The sequence below is a fragment of the Mauremys reevesii genome, linkage group 16 (assembly GCF_016161935.1).
Source record: "Mauremys reevesii isolate NIE-2019 linkage group 16, ASM1616193v1, whole genome shotgun sequence".
Lineage (NCBI taxonomy): Eukaryota > Metazoa > Chordata > Testudines > Geoemydidae > Mauremys > Mauremys reevesii.
The window spans coordinates 3,508,690-3,529,138 of NC_052638.1; the positions used below are offsets into that span (position 1 = coordinate 3,508,690).

General features: G+C 53.3%; 1 protein-coding gene across 4 annotated transcripts in view; it reads right to left on the bottom strand.

Moving 5' to 3' along the window:
* The window catches only part of CARMIL2 (capping protein regulator and myosin 1 linker 2), a 123,827-nt gene that overhangs the window by 79,226 nt on the left and 24,152 nt on the right, over positions 1-20,449 (bottom strand). For all 4 annotated transcript variants that reach the window (XR_005588955.1, XR_005588954.1, XM_039503448.1 and 1 more), the window contains exons 9-18: positions 15,080-15,155; positions 14,901-14,989; positions 12,626-12,720; positions 11,696-11,782; positions 8,797-8,906; positions 7,809-7,886; positions 5,832-5,908; positions 3,762-3,866; positions 2,710-2,779; positions 1,436-1,517 (exon numbers count right to left, since the gene is read on the bottom strand). Coding sequence is in view for 2 of the 4 variants with exons in the window: in XM_039503448.1 (XP_039359382.1) it covers positions 1,436-1,517; positions 2,710-2,779; positions 3,762-3,866; positions 5,832-5,908; positions 7,809-7,886; positions 8,797-8,906; positions 11,696-11,782; positions 12,626-12,720; positions 14,901-14,989; positions 15,080-15,155 (869 nt within the window). In the remaining 2 variants the exon portion in view is untranslated. The remainder of the gene's footprint in view (positions 1-1,435; positions 1,518-2,709; positions 2,780-3,761; positions 3,867-5,831; positions 5,909-7,808; positions 7,887-8,796; positions 8,907-11,695; positions 11,783-12,625; positions 12,721-14,900; positions 14,990-15,079; positions 15,156-20,449) is intronic.

The following is a 20,449-nucleotide window of genomic DNA, read 5'->3' on the forward strand; positions in this document are numbered from 1 at the left end:
GAAGCAGCAGCATGTCTCCCCGCTGGCTCCTACATTTAGGGGCAGCCAGGGGGCTCTGTGCACTGCCTCCGCCCCAAGCGCCGCCCCCGCACCTCCCATTGGCCGGGAACTGGTGTCTGGCTAATGGAAGATATTCTAGCACTAGAAAAGGTTCAGAAAAGGGCAACTAAAATGATTAGGGGTTTGGAGAGGGTCCCATATGAGGAAAGATTAAAGAGGCTAGGACTCTTCAGCTTGGAAAAGAGGAGACTAAGGGGGGATATGATAGAGGTATATAAAATCGTGAGTGATGTTGAGAAAGTGGATAAGGAAAAGTTAGTTACTTATTCCCATAATACAAGAACTAGGGGTCACCAAATGAAATTAATGGCAGCAGGTTTAAAACAAATAAAAGGAAGTTCTTCTTCACACAGCGCACAGTCAACTTGTGGAACTCCTTACCTGAGGAGGTTGTGAAGGCTGGACTATAACAATGTTTAAAAGGGGACTGGATAAATTCATGGTGGCTAAGTCCATAAATGGCTATTAGCCAGGATGGGTAAGGAATGGTGTCCCTAGCCTCTGTTTGTCAGAGGGTGGAGATGGACGGCAGGAGAGAGATCACTTGATCATTGCCTGTTAGGTTCACTCCCTCTGGGGCACCTGGCATTGGCCACTGTCGGTAGACAGATACTGGGCTAGATGGACCTTTGGTCTGACCCGGTACAGCCGTTCTTATGTTCTTATGAAGCTGCAGGGGTGGTGCCTGCGGAAAGGCAGTGCGCAGCAGAGCCATCTGGCCGTGCCTCTGCGTAGGAGCCGAAGGGGGGGCATGCCGCTACTTCCGGGAGCTGCTTGAGGTAAACACCACCCATAGCCTACAGCCAAACCCTCCCACGCCCCAATACCCTGCTCCAGCCCTGATCCCCCTCCCGCCCTCCGAACCCCTCAGTCCCAGCCTGGAGCACCCTCCTGAACCCCAAATCCCTCATCCCCAGCCCCATCCCAGAGCCTGCACCTCCAGCCAGAGCCCTCACCCCAACCCCCTGCCCCAGCCCACAGCCCCCTCCTGCACCCAGAACTCCTCATTTCTGGCCCCACCCCAGAGCCCACACCCATTCCTGCAACCCAACCCCAATTCCGTGAGCATTCAGGGCCAGCCATATAATTTCCAGACTGTGGCCCTTGGGCCAAAAAGTTTGCCCACCCCCAGTATATAACCACACATGGCAGCTCAGAGAGCCTCAGTTAGTCACCCCTCATCAAAACAAGTCTCATCTTTTAAACGGTTATTTCTACAGCAGTTGAGGGGACCTTAACCTCAGTCATTGTTCTGGCAGGGAGTTTATCTTGGCTTCTGTAGCTGGCAGCACACAGCCTTGTGGCAAGGTTCAGAGGAAACACTTCCAGCCATGGTGACAAAACTCACTGTAAGTCCAAGAAGCTATGTACCTACCATTGTCTGATAAATCCAAATTGCTAATTGCATTGGCATCAAAAATCAGATCTTGGATCACCTGGGCACCTGCCGATCGCAACTGTAAATGAAAAACAAAACAGAACAAGAGTAAAAGGGAACATTCGGGTTTTCACCAGTTGGGAAAGTCGGATCAGCGCTCAGTGCCCCTGGGATCACCCTGCACTAAGGGGCGTTAGATCAAATATTCTAACCTGGAACTTCACCGTGAGCTGCCTGCATATTGTGCCAGCTTGGCACAGGCTCAGGTCAGAACCAAAGCCATGGCTGCAGGGGCAGGGCAGAGACACGGGAGGTGGAGAAAGGAATAAATAAAACCCTTGGTGCTTTTCAGCCATGGGGCACAAAGCTGTCCCCAAAGATGGGTGGGCATTATTATAGATGAGGAAACTGAGGCCTAGACGCCCAGGAAATCCAGGGGAGCCTAACGACCTTTGAGGAGCTGGGCCAGAAAGATTCAGGGTAACTTTTCCAAAAAGAAGTTTAAGAGCGACTGAGGAGCCTAAATCCCGGTGACTTTCAGTGGGAATTAGGGGGCCTAAACCACCTAGGTGCTTTTCAAGCTTTCACCCTCCATGACGGGCCCAAGGTGGCTGCAGCAGAGCTGAGACATTAACCCTGAACTGTCTCCCCTTCCCGTTAGCACAGCCAGGATCCTCATTCCCTCAGCCTCGGAGGGCGCTGGGGGGAAAATCGTTAACACTGTGGAAGTGCTAGGAAACCCTCAGGGAGAGACCCACAGACGGGACGGAAGGTGGGTCAGGCTCAGGATCGCAGGACCTGCCACGGGGGTACGTAGCTGCAGCGCTCCCCAGCCTGGTACCAGTGCTGGGCAGCGCTCGGAAGCAGCAGAAAGCCGGCTCAGCCCTGGCTATCTCTCAGGCACCGCAGGAGTGCCAGGGGGCTCCTTTCAGACTGCTAACTCTGTCCGTGTCGGAGGGCATACACAGGATGATGCTCTCTCCCCTGGCTTGGCTTCTGCCCAGGCACTCCTTGTAAATGCCTAGATCATAACATCCGCCTAGCAATTAAACTACTCGATAATGGGCCAAAAATTCCACCTCGTGGAAGGCTGTGCAACTCCATGAAGTCCTACTGCTGTGCCCAGCCTCTGTGCTCTGGTGGGTGAGCTGCACTCACTGCCCGGCCCCGGGAGTTCGGCACCCGGGGCTGCTGGGCTCAGATGCAGTGTCGAGGTTTAGCTGGAACTCAGCTGTCGCTCTGCTTTACTGGGTCATGTGCCACGTCCTCACCTCGCAGCTACTGAGGTCCAGGTGCAGGTCACTGATCTGAGAGTTATATGCTAACCCCTGCAGCAAGGCCCTGCAATGAACCAGAAAGTAACCGGCGTTTCGAGCGGTCGTGAACCCAGCGCTCTCCTCTCATCAGCAGGCAGAGGGAGCTGGATATGCCGCCAGCCTCCCCCGGGAACACCATCAGGAACAGGCAGTGACTCCCCTCTCACTCAACCTGCCCTCAGGGCAGCTGGGGGTAGAAGCAGCCCTGGCTCTTGCTCCCTGGCCCTGCAGCCCCTCTGGAACACTGCGGGGTGCTAGGAGAGCCAAAGGTGCGTCCCACCAGCTGCCCTAGCTACCCGAGGTTCTCCCCTGCCATCCACCAGCATGATGCCTGAGTGCCTTCTGCGGCGAACCCACAGCACCTGCAATGGCCCTGCTGGACTCCAGGGAGTCTCTGGCACCGCTCCCGTCTGGGGGTCATGCTGCCACTTGACACCAGTACAGTTCTGGTCCTTCGTCTCGGGCGCACTCACTCGCCCTGGCTCCCAGCGGGACTGAAGGGGCTGGGGAAAGGGCCGGCAGTGCTGAAGGGTAGGGATTGGTGAATCAGACTGGAACCAGGGGGAGCATGCACTCGGATGTCCAGAGGAGGCTGCTAGATAGATTAGCTGGGCTTAATAAATAGGGATTTACTAAATCAATAGCCTGTTGTGAGCTAAGCCCCTCTGTCTGTGGTTTCAGGCAGGCTATCCCCAGCCCAAGTTACTCAGATCCTACGCACCCCACGACTGCAAACCACAGCAGTTTAATCCTCTAAGACTCCCCAGGACACCCGCAGCTCTGGTTTTCCCACCCACTGTGGACATACAGGCGTGCAGCTCCAGCAACCAGGAGGTGCCCTCTAGAGGACCTTGCTATTCGCACCTCTGTTCGTTTGCACAGTACAGGCCGAGCATCACTAGGGCTGAGATGGTGGAGGCTGGTCACCGCTGTAAATCTGTCCCCAGTTGTGGGGTCCGAGCCCTTGCAGTTCTGTCTCTAAGCACACTGGGAAACAGGCCCCTTACCTTACAGCCTCTGGCGGTAGCTTGACACACGCCAGGCCGACGTATCGGAGGGCAGCCGCCTTGCTGAAGAACAGTTTGATGGCCGGAGGGACATCTCTCGGCTTTCTAAAATGAGCAGAAGAGCATATCATCTCAGCCCCCATTTCTACCGTTTCAATTAACCCCAACTCAGCCGTGCCCTCTGTCGACAGGAACATGGCCTGCACACCAGCCCCAAAGCATGGAGTCCATCGGTTTGGAGGTAGGGTTGCCAGGTGTCCAATTTTGGACCAGAACACCCAGTCGAAAAGGGACCCTGGTGGCTCCGGTCAGCACTGCTGCCCGCAGAGCGAGGGAAGTGATTATTCCCCTCTATTCGGCACTGGTGAGGCCACACCTGGAGTATTGTGTCCAGTTTTGGGCCCCCCATTACAGAAAGGACAAATTGGAGAGAGTCCAGCGGAGGGCAACAAAAATGATTAGGAGCTGGAGCACATGACTTATGAGGAGAGGCTGAGGGAACTGGGATTGTTTAGTCTGCAGAAGAGAAGAGTGAGGGGGGATTTGATAGCTGCTTTCAACTACCTGAAAGGGGGTTCCAAAGAGGATGGATCTAGACTGTTCTCAGTGGTGGCAGATGACAGAACAAGGAGTAATGGTCTCAAGTTGCAGAGGGGGAGGTCTAGGTTGGATATTAGGAAACACTATTTCCCTAGGAGGGTGGTGAAGCACTGGAATGGGTTCCCTAGGGAGGTGGTGGAATCTCCTTCCTTAGAGGTGTTTAAGGTCAGGCTTGACAAAGCCCTGGCTGGGATGATTTAGTTGGGAATTGGTCCTGCTTTGAGCAGGGGGTGGGACTAGATGACCTCCTGAGGTCTCTTCCAACCCTGAGATTCTATGATTCTAAGTAAAGGCAGAGCAATTGAGCAGGGCAGGGAAATTGAGTCAGATCATTAGAGCTTTTTGTTTTCTGCTCGCTTTTGCTAATATCTATTGAACTAAAATGCCCATGGAACAGTTGGGAGGAAAAATCTCTTTGTGAAAGGTTCAAACAAACCAGTCACTTCATTTTTGGGCTGAGAGAGATCCCACCCCAGTTCTCCGGTCAGCCCTCCAGCAACGACAGACGACAAGATTTGATATTCAGAATAGTTCTAAGATTAAAAAACCCATGGGAAAATGGAGCTATCGTGAGGAAGCTGAAAAGGGCACAAACCTTTAGCGGGAGGGAAGTTTTCCTGTCTACAAAGGGCAGCGTTCGCAGGGTGTGGGAAGCCCAGGAAAAAATGAACCTACGTCTCCCACCGGCCAGCCCAAAACCACACCTGCTGCGACACTGGGACTGGCATGAAAGCCTCCAGCGCCTGAGGCACAAGTAAGGTCGATACTACAAGAGAAGCTGCCCTCTAACGCGAACAGGTGCCAGGGGGAGCAGGGGGAATAAAAGTCAAACTAGAATATGGAAAAATGCAACAGTAAATTCTTTTTGAAATTCCCTTGATGGTCATCAAAAATACCGTGAACAACGCTCCTTCGCATTTCCATCCCACACGTTGCTCTTCCCACAGCGTGTTCCTAGGGGTCTGTCCCCCAAAGGACTTGGGCTGCTCTTCAGGAGGAAGCATCACCAGCTTAATTTAAGGGGTGAGTCTAAACCCATTTAGTTACGCCGATGCAAAAAGGCTGTGTGGACACTTTTACTTCAGTTTAAGCCAGGCTGATTTTGGTTTGGCTTAAAGTGCTCAGGAAGAGGTTCAAGCTAAACTGAAATCAGCCATGTTGCTGCACCCATTAGCACGTTATTTCTGCTCCCAGGATTGCATGCTACCCTGCACACACAGAGGGAGGATAGGATTTATGTACCTCTGCTATTTTCAAACATGTTACTAAGCAGGGCCACAGCGGCCTGGAAGGGCAGTTCACCCATGGGGTGTTAACTGCTCCAAGAGGTCGCGGTCACTGCACCGGGCAGCTCCTGAGAACTGCAGCCAGCCAGAGACGCGATGGCTTCCAGCAGACAGACACACAGGGAATCCCTGGGGCCAGACGTCGCTAGACACGGACGACAAAGGGAGTGAATCTGAGCCTTACCTGTGCGAGTACACGTTCTTGGAGAGATCCAGGTGGGCGAGGTTGGCACAGCAGCCGATGGCCAATGCTCCGAACAGCTTGCAATGGAAATGAGAAGTGTATGAGACCAACAGGCCTGGCCAGGGCCAGCAGAGCTCCACGGGCCACGAGCCCTCCTCCCCACACTAGACACAACCCCTGTCCCGCTTCGGGAAAAGCAGGTCTGGGGGGACGTGCCCCACCCCCAGGACTGGCTGAGCTTCCCCTGCCCTCATGCTTCTGGGACCACGCCCCCTACTGGCAAGCAGCATGCACAGCTGAGAGCTGCCCTCCCCACCCTGGCCACACTACCCTGTTTCCAGGGCTTCCTTTCCCCAGCTACACCTGCTACTCCCCCTTCAGTGGGGACGCCAGGAAAGGCCACCTAGCTTCCCCCCACCCTTTTCAGTCTCCCCCCCTTGGCCATCCCTCTCCCGCCTCAGTCATTTCTCCCACGCAAAGCCAGTCTCCCTCCCTCTCCACCCAGACCACTCCTCCCACAAAGGCCAGGAGGGCTAACTCTCCAAAGGTGGAAATGCTGCAGCAGCCCTGGCAGAACTGAGCTCCCCCCTCACCCGACTCGGAGAGCCATCCACTGCTCGCTGGGCACAAGCCTTGCTGTCATGGCCTGGGGGCACTGGACAGCCCCCAGCACACACCGCAGATGGGCGATAAGGAGCCTGACCACTAGGCCTGGCCGTGTGCGGTTTCTATGCATCCAGCCAAGCAATTTATACGGCCCCCCATCACCACAGTATCTGAGCACCCCCCCCCCGTGAGGTGAGCACGCCCCGTGAGGCAAGACTACTACCCCCACTGCATACAGGGGGAAATAGAGGCACAGAGCTGAGGTGAAGGCTGGGGCAGGGGAGGGACTTGAGACAGGTTGCCCAAGTCCCAGACTAGCGCTCTCACCACTGGGCCAGCCTTCCTCTTGTCACTAACCCTCTGCAATCTACCGGTCACGTTGTCTGACACAGTGGTGCTAGGACATGCGGCTCTGCTACAGAAAGTGACTGAGCGTCCAAAACGGCTCCCTGTGCGTCTCAGGGGCAGAACTGGCGACTCGAGCGACTCCCACGGGCCCTGCAGGGCCGGCCCAACCCAGGGACAGGGAGCGGAGTCCGAGTCCCTCTTAGCCAGCCACGGAATGGGTGATTAACAGTTTGATTTTCCGAGATGTCAGCACCTGCGACTCCCACTGAAAACCAGACCGCATGCACCTAGCAGCTGCAACGTGCACTGCAGCTGGAGGCAGTGGGGTGGCAGGGGTCCCACAAGGTGTGTTTTGGCCTGCAGAAGGCAGGCACACGGGACCAGCTGACTGAGTCCCCAAATGAGTCTGGCTGTTCAAATAAGCACACTGGCCGATCACAGAGACCCACTTTCCAGAGCAAAACAGCATTTTACGATGCTCCCCCCTTTCCAAGGTAAATAACCAGACCTGCATGCAGCTGTGACAGCGAGGGAAATGCAAGGAGCTGGAAGACTCATCTGGAAGCATAACTTCGGTGGAGTGAGCAATCCCAAAGCACCAATATCTGATGTAATTTAAGGTCCGGCCATAAATTACAGTGCCAAGGCTGTTCCAACCCTGGATGCCAGAGCCAAGATTTACATCCGAAGCTGCAGCACCTGCTGCATTCATTCACTCATTCCTGATCAATAATGCATGAGACTTGCAGTACATTTCTGCCTCAGCTAGGGCTAAGCCAGGCCTGGGAGTTCTGCAGGCACCAGCAGCTCAATTGCCTCTGCCTACAGAGGACAGAGACCCGGGAATGGGAAGGGCCAGCCCTGGGAGGCAGAAATATACTCGTCTGCCTCTTGGGCTGCACAACCTGCACAGTGACTCCAGTTTGCAGGGCCAGGCACATGGCAGGGGCTGGAGTGACGCAGATGGCAAGAAGGAAGGTCTCAGGAGCACAGATGAGTGGAGAATAGCCCCTTGCTACTTACTGCATCCAAAGCACAGTCTGTGCCGGCCAGGTTAAGGTGAGACACCGAGTTTGCGTGGCTGAGGAAGCTGTGCAAGCTCTGTGGAGAGAAGATGTGGATTTAAGGATCCGCTGGAAGGGTTTTTCTGGAGGTAGCGTCTCCTCGCACTGGGGGCCGAATGCAGGACATTCCTTCCTGGGATCAGGAGCGAGCCTTTCTCCTGGGGTTTAGCAGGGTTAACGTTCAGCTCAAGAAAGTGGAGAAGGAAACAAACCAGCCTGGGGGTGAGCCCAGACCCTCCTTCCCACAGGCTCCTCCTCCTCCCCAATCGGCTCCTTCCCCTGGGCAGCACCGCCAGGCCTGGGGAAGCTGAAATGGAGTTGGCTGCTTGGCCAAAGTGACCTGCAATAGATTTGGCAAGAATGGCCTCTGATTTGGGGGCTTTTGAAAACACTGAGTTCCCACAGGAGTCCACAGGAGCTGTGGGGGCTGGGCACGGGGGTCCACAGGGTCTCAGCTGGGCACCCAAAAAGCAATAGTCCCCTCTGAACATTTTGGCACCAAATGACAAAGGGGGCAGCCCAAAAACCTGACCAAACCCCAACAACAGACCCAGCTGATGGCCAGATTCTTCTGAACTAAACCATTAAACCTCCAGAAAATGCAACACCCACTAGAGAGAGAGTCTCCGCTCCAATCAGAGGTGTGACTGCAGCTCGGGCAGGCACATCTAAGCTAGCTTGGGGACCAAGAGCAGCATGGAGCCGGGGCAGGCTAGCAATCTGAGTTCACACGCACATGCAGCAAGCCCACCCTGACCTGTGCTGCCATGTGGTCTCTGCTACTTTCAGCCCCGCCCTAGCAGGTATGCCTGAGCGGCAGCCTCCCATTGCCGGAGCGAGGGTGAGAGAGAAGAGACACATCTCAGCTCACTGTACCCGCGGCTCAGGTTTTAGTTGCGTTTCTCTGGCTTGGCCCTTCCCACCTGCCGGGAGCTATTTATACATACGCTGGCATCGTCCGTGGCAAGGATGCCAGGATTCCCCGAGAGATCCAGGTGCTGAAGTGAGGTGCTGAAGAGTCCATTAGACGCAAGGGACTGGCATAAAGTGCTGGCTCCTGCCCGAGGGAAGGGAGGAGAAGCCGGTGAGCACGTTGGGGACCCAAGAGCAGACGTAGAGCAGAGAAGGACATTGTCATATTAGAAACCCTGCAATCCCAGAGCCCTGCTTGGTTCAGACCACCCGGAGACGGCAGGTGAAGAGGGACCATCCCACACCGGAATTCTCTCCTTAAACCCCTCCGGGAGCCCCCGGGACGCCGAGAACCTGCCCTCCCACATCATGTCCAGAGCACCCAGCAGAGCCCTTTGGAAAGGGGCCCCCTGCACACGCCCATGGACAGCGCCCAAGCCAGCCGTCTCAGGACCGAAAGCAGTCGTTCCACAGTCAGGGCTAGACTGGGCTGTTGAGGGGACATTGCTCAAAGAGGCCTGAGGCCCAGCATGGGGGCTCCAGAGGACATGCAGGCCGGGGCAGCCCCGCCACCCCCTGTGCTAGCCTGGAGCCCTCTGGCTCCTGTAAAGAGTCCCAAAGGCAGCGAGGAGTTTTTCAAAGAAACATTATTAAGGGCACAAGAGCAAACTATCCCATTGCATAGGAAAGATAGGAAGTGTGGCAAGAGACAACCCTGGAGATCTTCAATGATCTAAAACTCAAAAAAGAGTCCTACAAAAAGTGGAAACTCGGTCAAATTACAAAGGATGAATATAAACAAATAACACAAGTGTGTTGGGACAAAATTAGAAAGGCCAAGGCACAAAACGAGATCAAACTAGCTAGGGACATACAGGGTAACAAGAAAACATTCTACAGATACATTAGAAGCAAGAGGAAGACCAAGGACAGAGTAGGCCCGTTACTCCATGAGGGGGGAAACAATAACAGAGGATGAGGTGCTTAATGACGTCTTTGTTTCGGTTTTCACCAAGAAGGTTGGTGGTGATGGGCTGTCTAACAGTGAATGCCAGTGAAAATGTGGTAGGATCAGAGTCTAAAATAGGGGAGGAAAAGTACAAAATTACTTAGACAAGTTAGATGTCTTCAAATCACCAGGGCCTGATGAAATTCATCCTAGGATACTCAAGGAGCTGACTGAGGAGATATCTGAGCCATTAGTGATTATCTTTGAAAAGTCATGGAAGACGGGACACATTCCAGAAGATTGGAAAAGGGCAAATCTAGTGCCCATCTACAAAAAAGGGAAATAAGGACAACTCACGGAATTACAGACCAGTCAGCTTAACTTCTGTACCTGGCAAGATAATGGAGCAAATAATTAAGAAATCAATTTGCAAACACCTAGAGGATAATGAGGTTATAAGTAACAGTCAGCATGGATTTGTCAAGAACAAATTGTGTCAAACCAACCTGATAGCTTTCTTTAACAGGGTAACAAGCCTTGTGGATAGGGGGGAAGCAGGTGATGTGGTATATCTTGACTTTAGTAAGGCTTTTGATACTGTCTCGCATGACTTTCTCATAAATAAACTAGAGAAATACAACCTAGATGGAGCTACTATAAGGTGGGTGCAAAACTGGTTGGAAAATCGTTCCCAGAGAGTAGTTATCAGTGGTTCACAGTCATGCTGGAAGGGAATAACGAGTAGGGTCCCACAGGGATTGGTTCTGGGTCCAGTTCTCTTCAATATCTTCATCAATGATTTAGATAATGGCATAGAGAGTACACATATAAAGTTTGCGAACGATACCAAACTGGGAGGGATTGCAGGTGCTTTGGAGGATAGGATTAAAATTCAAAATGATCTGGACAAACTGGAGAAAGGGTCTCAAGTAAATAGGATGAAATTCAATAAGAATAAGTGCAAAGTACTTCACTTAGGAAGGAACAATCAGTTGTACACATACAAAATGGGAAATGACTGCCTAGGAAGGAGAACTACAGAAAGGGATCTGGGGGTCAGAGTGGATCACAAGCTAAATATGAGTCAACAGTGTAACACTGTTGCAAAAAAAGCAAACATTATTCTGGGATGTATTAGCAAGAGTGTTGTAAGCAAGACACGAGAAGTAATTCTTCCACTCTACTCCACGCTGATTAGGCCTCAACTGAAGTATTGTGTCCAGTTCTGGGGGCCACATGTCTGGAAAGATGTGGACAAATTGAAGAAAGGCCAGAGAAGAACAACAAAAATGATTAAAGATCTAGAAAACATGACCTATGAGGGAAGATTGCAAATATTGGGTTTGTTTACTCTGGAGAAGAGAAGACTGAGGCTACGTCTATACTACCCGCCCGGGTTGGCAGGTAGCGTTCGACTTCTCGGAGTTCGATATATCGCGTCTCATCTAGACGTGATATAACTCCGAACGCGCTCCCGTCGACTCCGGAACTCCACCACCGTGAACGGCGGTGGCGGAGTCGACGGGGGAGCCGCGGACTTCGATCCCGCGGCGTCTGGACGGGTGAGTAGTTTGAACTAAGGTAGGTTAGTTCGAAACCCCCACCCTAGTGTAGACCAGGCCTGAGAGGGGACATTATAACAGTTTTCAAGTACATAAAGGTTGTTACAAGGAGGGGGAGAAAAATTGTTCTTAACCTCTGAGGACAGGACAAGAAGCAATGGGCTTAAATTGCAGCAAGGGCAGTTTAGGTTGGACATTAGGAAAAACTTCCTAAGAGTCAGGGTGGTTAAGCACTGGAATAAACTGCCTAGGGAGGTGGTGGAATCTCCAGCATTGGGGATTTTTAAGAGCAGGTTGGACAAACAGCGGTCAGGGATGGTCTAGCTAACACTCAGTCCTGCCCTGAGTGCAGGGGACTGGACTAGACGCCCTCTCGAGGGCCCTTCCAGGTCTATGGTTCTATCGATCTATAGCTACACACACCTCTGGCGCTCAGCGAGGTCCTAGAGACGTTCAGGCTGCGCAGGCCCTTGGTGCATTTCTCGACGTGCTGGCTGAATGCAGTTATCCCTAAGGAGAGAGCAGACAGGCGACAGCCGGCTCAGCCCTTGCACCCACGGCCATGGAGCACCACTGCTTGTCAGCCATCGGCTGCGTGCTTCCGCCTCTGTCAAACAAACCCGATGCCACAAGTCCCCATCCCAAGGGGCCTGTAAGCTGAGACAACTGGTACCTGCTGATGGGGGGGGGCACAATTTAAAGCGTGAGTCACACTCCGCCCTTATCCTCAGCAGCCCCACCCTGCAGCTCCCAGCTGTTTGCTGCTGCCTCTCCCTGCAGCCGCAGCTTGCAGCTCACCAGCCCCAGGAGCTGCCGCACAGGGAGGGGGCCAGGCACGCAAACCCTGGCAGAAATCTGGGGGGGGCACGTGACCCCGCCTGGCCCCCCAAGCATTGCCTCTGCCTGTGAGAGAAGGATCGATCCTGCAAACACCTTGGCCTGGGTGTCGGGCGAGTCCCAGGCACTTCAGGCCCAGGAGTAAGGCTATGCCGGCATGGCCGCTCAGGGTATGCTACCCTGCAGCTGGAAGCGAGCCTCCAGCCTGGCTAGGCAGACCTGGGCTGGCTTCGCTGCAAACGGCGGAGCAGGTGCTGCTAGCCCCCGAGCTCAGACCCGGGAGGGTCAGGTGGGCGTGGACTCGGGTGACTAGCCCAAAGCGCCACTCACGTCACTACCAGAAGGCGAAGAAGGAGGCTGTCCCCACTAAGACAGAGGCAAAATCCAAGGCTCTGAAGGCTAAAAAGGCCCTTTTGAAAGGAGTCCACAGTCCCAAGAAGAAGAAAATCAGGACTGTCAGAAGCTGCCGGGACACTCTGAAGGGGCCGTATCTGTTGGGACAGGAGCGTGAGGTACCTTTGTCCTCCAGCTGGTTGCCAGCCAGGCTGATGGTGCTTAGAGCCGAGTCCGGGTTTCCTCTTAACGCCTGGGCCATCCTCTGGGCAAATTCACTGCAAGGGAACGGATCTCACTTTACAGCACATCCAGCGTTGGCGTATTCCCAACACGGCCAGGCACCCAGGTGCCAGGCACCCACCATCTCACAACCCGTCACAGGGAAATAGCGCTGGGGTCACATCGTGCCTCTGGGGCAGCCCCAGGCTGGGGGTGGGGGAGTGGGGGAGGAGAGGCACTAAGCAGTGGGGGCCGGATGCATTACGCCTATCGGTCCCTAGGGTTCTGAGCAATCGCTCGTGCTACACCTGCAGCAAAGGTGGCAGCCAGCTCTCTCATGCCACCATCCCAGCCACGGCTCTGTCACAGCCAGGCACTGCCAGAGGGGGCACTTCTCTGCCATGCTGGCTGCAGTTCTCCTGTAACACAGCAGAAAGTTGTCTCCAGCCAAAGAGTAGCAGAGGTGTGAAATTCCCCTGCCCGGCCATTCCCTGCTGGGGTGAACTTCAGAGCCTGGCTGCGTCATGCAGAGGGGAATCCTGCAAGGAACAGGCAGTTTCTCTCTTATCTCAAAATTATAGTTAAACAAATACATTACTGCAAAACCAGGGCTGCAAATTTAAACGCTCAGCAGCAGGAACCCAACAAAGACGTCTGCCTCCATGGGCCATACCCTGGCACATCCATGAGCTCTTCCCAATGTGAAGCGGCCCTCTGGATGAATCCAAACATACAGCTGAGCTAACATTACCTAAAGCACATACATAGCTTTTCAAATGGGATGTACGCTCCTAAATCACTAATCCCATGGATTTTTGTTTGGCTCTGGGTACCTCTGGAATTCCCAGCTATAATAATCTAGCCATCATCCGTGCCCACAGTGCAAGTTACTGTTCCTCTATTACGAGAATTTTTTTTCCCTTTCCCAGTTTTTGGATATTTAAATTCATCCCCTTAAAACAGGGGTGGGCAAACTTTTTGGCCCGAGGGCCACATTTGGGTGGGGAAATTGCATCCATGGCCATGAGTGTAGGGCTGGGGCAGGGGGTTGGGGTGCGGGAGGGAGGGAGTGGGGGGTGCGGGAGGGGGTACAGTGTGCAGGAAGGGGCTCAGGGCAAGGGGTGTGGGGTGCAGGAGGGGTGTGGCAGGGTGCTCAGGGCAGGGGGTTGGGGTGCAGGAAGGGTGTGGGGTGCAGGAGGGGTGTGGGGTGCAGGAGGGGTGTGGCAGGGTGCTCAGGGCAGGGGGTTGGGGTGCAGGAGGGGTGTGGGGTGCAGGAGGGGTGTGGCAGGGTGCTCAGGGCAGGGGGTTGGGGTGCAGGAAGGGTGTGGGGTGCAGGAGGTGGGGTGCAGAAGGGGTGTGGCAGGGTGCTCAGGGCAGGGGGTTGGGGTGCAGGAAGGGTGTGGGGTGCAGGAGGGGTGTGGCAGGGTGCTCAGGGCAGGGGGTTGGGGTGCAGGAAGGGTGCAGAGTGCGGGAGGGGGCTCAGGGCAGGGGGTTGGGGTGCAGGGTGCCAGAGGAGTTCGGGGTGCGGGCTCCGGTCTGGCACCACTTACCTCAAGTGGCTCCAGGTGGCAGTGGGGCGCAGCGGGGCTAAGGCAGGCTCCCTGCCTGCCCTGGCCCCACACCGCTCCCATAAGTGGCCAGCGTGTCCAGAAGTGGCTCCTGGGAGTGGGGTGTGGCAGGCAGCTCTGCCGCATGCTGCCCTTGCCTGCAGGTACCACCACTGAGGATCCCAGTCCCACTGGCCGTAGTTCCCCATTCCCGGCCAATGGGAGCTGCGGGGCGTGGTGCCTGCTGGCGAGGGCAGCACCCGGAGCCATCTGCTCCCCCCGTCCCTCAGGGACTGCAGGGACGTGGTGCCGGCCGCTTCGGGGAGTGGTGCGGGGCCAGGGCAGGCAGGGAGCCTGTCTTAGCCCCGCTGCGCTCGGGGCTGGCAATCCTGCGGGCCGGATTGAAAGCCCTGATGGGCCGGATCCAGCCTGCGGGCTGTAGTTTGCCCTCCCCTGCCTTAAAGGTGACCAGAAGCCAAGGACAGCTGATTTAGCATCAGTTGATAATTTAATATGCAGACAATAATTCAGCATCAGCCCTGCATTTCTGCTATTCTACCAGCCGACGATGGACGAGGCAGAGAACAGCCGGTGAAAACATGCAGCAAGCTACCACCTGTGCAGGCTTTTATAATGCTACCCAGAATCCTTTAAAAGAGACAGCACATGTACACGTTCCCTTTCCTTACAATTTTAACCCGGTGTTTTCCAGCACCAGCTCCTCCAGTTTCACCGATTTGCTGAGCATGTACAGAAGCTGTTCAGAAATCTCCAGATTCTAGGAGAGAGGAAAGTCTCTTTGAAAGCTGTGTCATCACTTACGGGACAGCAGTTCATTAGCATCCCGGTCATGGCTCCTCGTACTCACCAGCCTGAAGTCCTTACAGTACAGCTTTGTGAACCACAGGTTAAACGACAGCGCCGTGATGCTAAGGGCTACGTCTCTGCAGCGGGACACAGCAATGAAACAATTAGCAAGTTACGGCCCAGACGGACTGTGATTGGAGACGTGGTGAATAACCATTGAGTCAGGCTGCACATGGTATTGTAAAGCCACGATTTACCCATAGACGCTGCAGTATTCTGCACTCTGACCACGGCCTTAAGGCTGGAGTAGACCTGCAACATCCCTGGCTACGCCAGCTGAGAGGCAAGTGAAATCCTGCCACTGGTCACAACTGCTCTAGGTGCTTCTCTAGTTCATCAGGGCATCTGTGTTTGTTTGCTGAGCTCAGGCCTGGCCCTCATGAACCAGCCATCCACCGTGGCACACGTCCCCTGCCTTGCTAGGCCCAGAGGAGCTGCATGCCCCACAACGACCAGAGTGCACGCACTCACAGTGCCAGTCCAGGATGGCAAAGGGAGAAAGCTCTGCTGTGCCAGGTGGGTGAGGATTTACTGGGCAGTCAATTGACTCACAGGGCTCAGGCCGCAGGGGTAAAAATAACAGTGTAAGCATTTGGGATCCAGGCTCTCAGACCCTGCGAAGGGTGTAGGTCCCAGAGCCCAGGCTCCAGCCAGAGCCCAAACATCTACACTGCAATTTTCTAGCCCCGCACATAGGGTGACCAGACAGCAACTGTGAAAAATCGGGACAGGGGGTGGGGGGTAATAGGAGCCTATATAAAAAAAAGACCCAAAAATCGGGACTGTCCCTATAAAATCGGGACATCTGGTCACCCTACCCGCACAACACGTCAGCTGACCCGGGCCGGCCAGTCTTTTATTGCAGAGTAGCCGAACCCCATGTAGCCACATTCTCTTCAGTGGGTTTGCAAAGGAACTTAGTAAGCAGCTCTGCTGATGATGCGTTGGCCAGAACAGACTCCAGCACCTGCCCCGAGGCAGGGCTGGCCCTGCAGGGCCCACAGGAACAAACTCCAGTTCCCCCTTGCGAGAGGTAGAGATCTTAACCATGCCTTGACTAGATACTAAGGCTGTCGATTAATCGCAGTTAACTCATGCAATTAACTAAATAAAATTAATCGTGATTACAAAAATTAATCGTGATTAATCGCACTGTTAAACAATAGAATACCAATGGACATTTATTAAATACTTTTGGATGTTTTTCTACATTTTTTAATATATTGATTTCAATTACAACACAGAATATAAAGTATACAGTGCTCACTTTATATTATTTTTATTACAAATATTTGCACTGTAAAAATGATAAAATAGTATTTTTCAATTTTCTCTTTATCATGAAACTTGAACTTACAAATGTAGACTTTTTTTGTTACATAATTGCACTCAAAAACAAAACAATGTAAAACTTTAAAGCCTACAAGTCCACTCAGTCTTACTTCTTGTTCAGCCAATCGCTAAGCCAAACAAGTTTGTTTACATTTGCAGGAGATAACACTGCCCACGTCTTATTTACAATGTCACCTGAAAGTGAGAACAGGCGTTCACATGGCACTGTTGTAGCCGGTGTCACAAGATATAGATAAAGAGATTGCACTACAGTACTTGTATGAGGTGAATTAAAAATACTATTTCTTTTGGTATTTACAGTGCAAATATTTGTAATCATAAATAAATATAAAGTGAGCACTGTACACTTTGTATTCTGTGTTGTAATTGAAATCAATATATTTGAAAATGTAGAAAACATTCAAAATATTTAAATAAATGGTATTCTATTATTGTTTAATCACCATAATTTTTTTAATCATGCGATTAATTTTTTTAATTGCTCAACAGCCCTACTAGATACTATTAATAATAATAGTTCCATCTGGCCCTCTAAGCAGGAAAGCTCTCACTCTATTCACCTCATCTCTGTTGGCTCAGAACAGACCAACAATCCACATTTTAAAGCCACACTGTCTACAGAACCTCTCTTCCACCAGGGGCAGGAAATGCGATGTTTAAATGAAATCTTCAGACTGTCCGTGACTAGGGAAGAGTCTCTCAATTACATCAGGCTCGAGACCTTCTCTTTCCCTCTAACGCCAGAGGATGACAAAGGCGGCTATGCCTCTGCACATGACTCGTTGTGTTCCAGGAGTTCATCACGTTTTGGAGAGGGGTGAAAGTCAGAAATAACTCACTGTGTGACCCAGAGAGCTGTAGGCTCCAGGGTCAAAACTTCTCAATCCCGCAAAGAAGTCATTCGTATATGGATAAGAGAACTATACTATTGGTGTATATATCAGACACCTTTAATTTCACATCCTTTAGGAGTGACAGCCAAAAAAGACAAATGTGAAAGATTAAAAAGTGTATATTTGTCTGCCTTATGAATCAGATCTATGGCTCTCTCTGGGTAAATAATCTGTCCAGTTCCTTCACTATAATGTCTCTTTCTGCTGTCAGCCCTAAAGGGTGTGAAATTAAAAGTATCTGATATAGGCAAAGAAGGTACAGCCCATACCTACTAAATACAGAAGAACTGTGAAGGGATTGCTTTTCTTTCTAAACTGACCGGTGCACTCTGCAGATGACATGAATTGTACGGCACAAGAAGGAAAGGGAACACAGACAGGTATATGCAGCTAACCAGTGGAAAGAAATTGCTAAAAAATAGGGCAGGGAAGGGAGAAATTCCAGTTAATTTTCTGGGCAATACACTCATTGTAAAGGGACTGTTGTCCCCTTACTAAAACTTAGCAGGGCCGCCCGGGTGGCGGGGAGGCAAGTGGGGGCAATTTGCCCCAGTCCTCGGGCCCTGCAGGGGCCCCACGAGCCACTCCAGGTCTTCGGCGGCGGGTCCTTCAGTGCCGCGGAAGACTTGGAGCAAGTGAAGGACCCACCGCCGAAGTGCTGCCGAAGCCTCGGAGCTCTGCCCGGTGACTGCAAGCACCGCAAGCGGCAAGGAAAAAAAAAAAGCCATGATCAGCGGCGCTTAGGCTGCTCTCCCGCGGCCACTTCATTCTTCGGCAGCAATTCGGCGGTGGGTCCTTCCCTCTGAGAGGGACCCGCTGCTGAATTGCCGCCGAAGACCCAGCCCTGCCCCAGACCCCCTGAATCCTCTGGGTGGCCCTGAAACTCAGTGGGGGTGTGATAAATGGGGGGGAGCTCCCTTTTGTGGACCCCCAGCCAGCCAGTTAGCTGTGGAATCCCTCTTGGTGGCTGTTCTCTGCTTGCTTTACCTGTAAAGGGTTAACAAGTTCCCAGGTAAAAGGAAGGGAGTGGGCACCTGACCACAAGAGCCAATGGGGGGGGGGCTAGAAATTTTTTAAATTGAAACAAGACACCCCTTTTGTCTGTCTGTTGTTGTTCTCCGGTGAGAGAGGACAGAGCAGAGACAGGGCTGAGACTATGTTGTAAAAAGCTTTTTGTCAGCTATGGAAATCGTCAGATTATACCTAAAACTCCTCATTTGAAATCCCCGATATGTAAGTAGATCAGAAAATGTCTAGAAAGACATGATTAGGTTTATCTCTGTTTATTTCTTATTGGCTTGTGGACTCCTCTGTGCTAACCCCAAATGCTTTTGTTTTGCTTGTAACCTTTAAGCTGGACCTCAAGAAGGTTATTCTTGATGTTTTATTTTTGTAAGTGGGTTTTTAAATCTAGCAAAAGCCTAAGTTCCAGATGTATTTTCTTTCTTTTTGTTTTTAATAAAATTTACCTTTTTTAAGAACAGGGTTGGATTTTTGTGTCCTAAGAGGTTTGTGCATGTTCTTTAATTAGCTGGTGGCAACAGCTGATTTCCTTTGTTTCTTTCTCAGCTCTTCCCCAGAGGGGGGTGAAAAGGCTTCAGGGTACCCCACAGGGAGGAATTCCCAAGTGCTCCTTCCTGGGTGAAAGGGGTTTTTTTGCATTTGGGTGGTGGCAGCATCTACCCGTCCAAGGTCAGAGAGAAGCTGTATCCTTGGGAATTTAATACCAGCCTGAAGTGGCCAGTATTAATTTTTAGAATCCCTGTGCCCCCCCGCCCCACCTTCTGCACTCAGAGTGCCAGAGTGGGGAATCAGCCTTGACAGGGGTGTTTTGGTTGCTAGCTCCCAGCACCAAAAGGAAGGGGAAGGGTCGATGGGAAATCGGCACCCTGAGACTGGCAGTCCCCAGGAACAATGGGGAGAGGTCAGCCTGACTAACAGGGCAGGCAGGCTAATGAGGGAGCCAGGAGTCCGGGGGCGGGGGTCCTCTCCTCCCAGACAGAGTGGGGCCAAGCTAAGGAGAGAACAGGAGCTCAGGCTGAGCTGGGGAGCAGAGCTGCACCATCCAGAAAGAACCAGAGAAGCAACCCAGGGAGCAGGTCAGTGCTGGGAGCAGAGTCACAGAAGCAGCCCATAGAGCAGACCTGTGCTGGGAGCAGAGCTGCAGCAACCAGAGCCAGGCGGGCCAGAGAAGCAGCCCAGGGAGCTGGAGGCAGAGCAGCAGCGGTGCTGAGGCAGGGTCAGGATGGAGCTGGAGCTGGGGCAGTCCGGAGCCAAGTGCAGTGAGCAGCTGGGAAAACAAGGGGGACACTGGACAGCAGGGAGACGCCCCAGCCAAGAGGCCTTGCAGACTTGGGGGGGACTGTAACCCCGACAGGGTGGGGGCTGACGCTGGGGGGGAGGCAGGGGTGAAAGTAACTTAAAGGACTTACCGGTACGCCGGAGTCCTGAGCAGGGGCGTGGCCTCAACCGGAAGAGGCGTGGCCTCAGCCAGAAAAGGCAGGGCTTTTCAAGATTTAAATCACCCCGGAGCTACCAGCTGCGGAGGCGGCTGGGAGCCCCAGGGCTCAGGGGCGAATTAAAGGGCCTGCGGCTCCAGCCGCCGCAGAGCTCCAGGCCCTTTAAATCACCACAGGAGCCCGGCTACCGGAGCTCCGGTGGGGATTTAAAGGGCCCAGGGCTCCCTGCAGCGATTTAAAGGGCCTGGGGCTCCCTGCAGCGGCACCAGGCCCTTTAAATCCCTGCCCGAGCCCGGCTGCCGGAGCTCCAGCGGGGATTTAAAGGGCTCGGGGCTCCCCGCAGTGGCTGGAGCCCTGGGCCCTTTAAATCACTGCCGTGGAAGCCGGTCCAGTCCGGCAGGGTGTACTGGCTCTTGCCGGTACACAATACCGGACCATACCGGCTTACTTTCACTGCTGGGGAAGGGTCCTGCCACCTAGAGCCTGAGGGCGTGTGGCCACCGCCAGAGCAAGTGTCCGACCCCCAGCATCCCGCAGCACAGCCGGGGCCTGGGCAGGGGCCTGGGACGTGTGAGGAACAGACTGACCTTCCCTTACGTTCCCGAGAGGCTGGGTGTGACGTCCCCGTGCCACAGAGCGGGGTGACGGGCTTTCCTTTCACCTTTC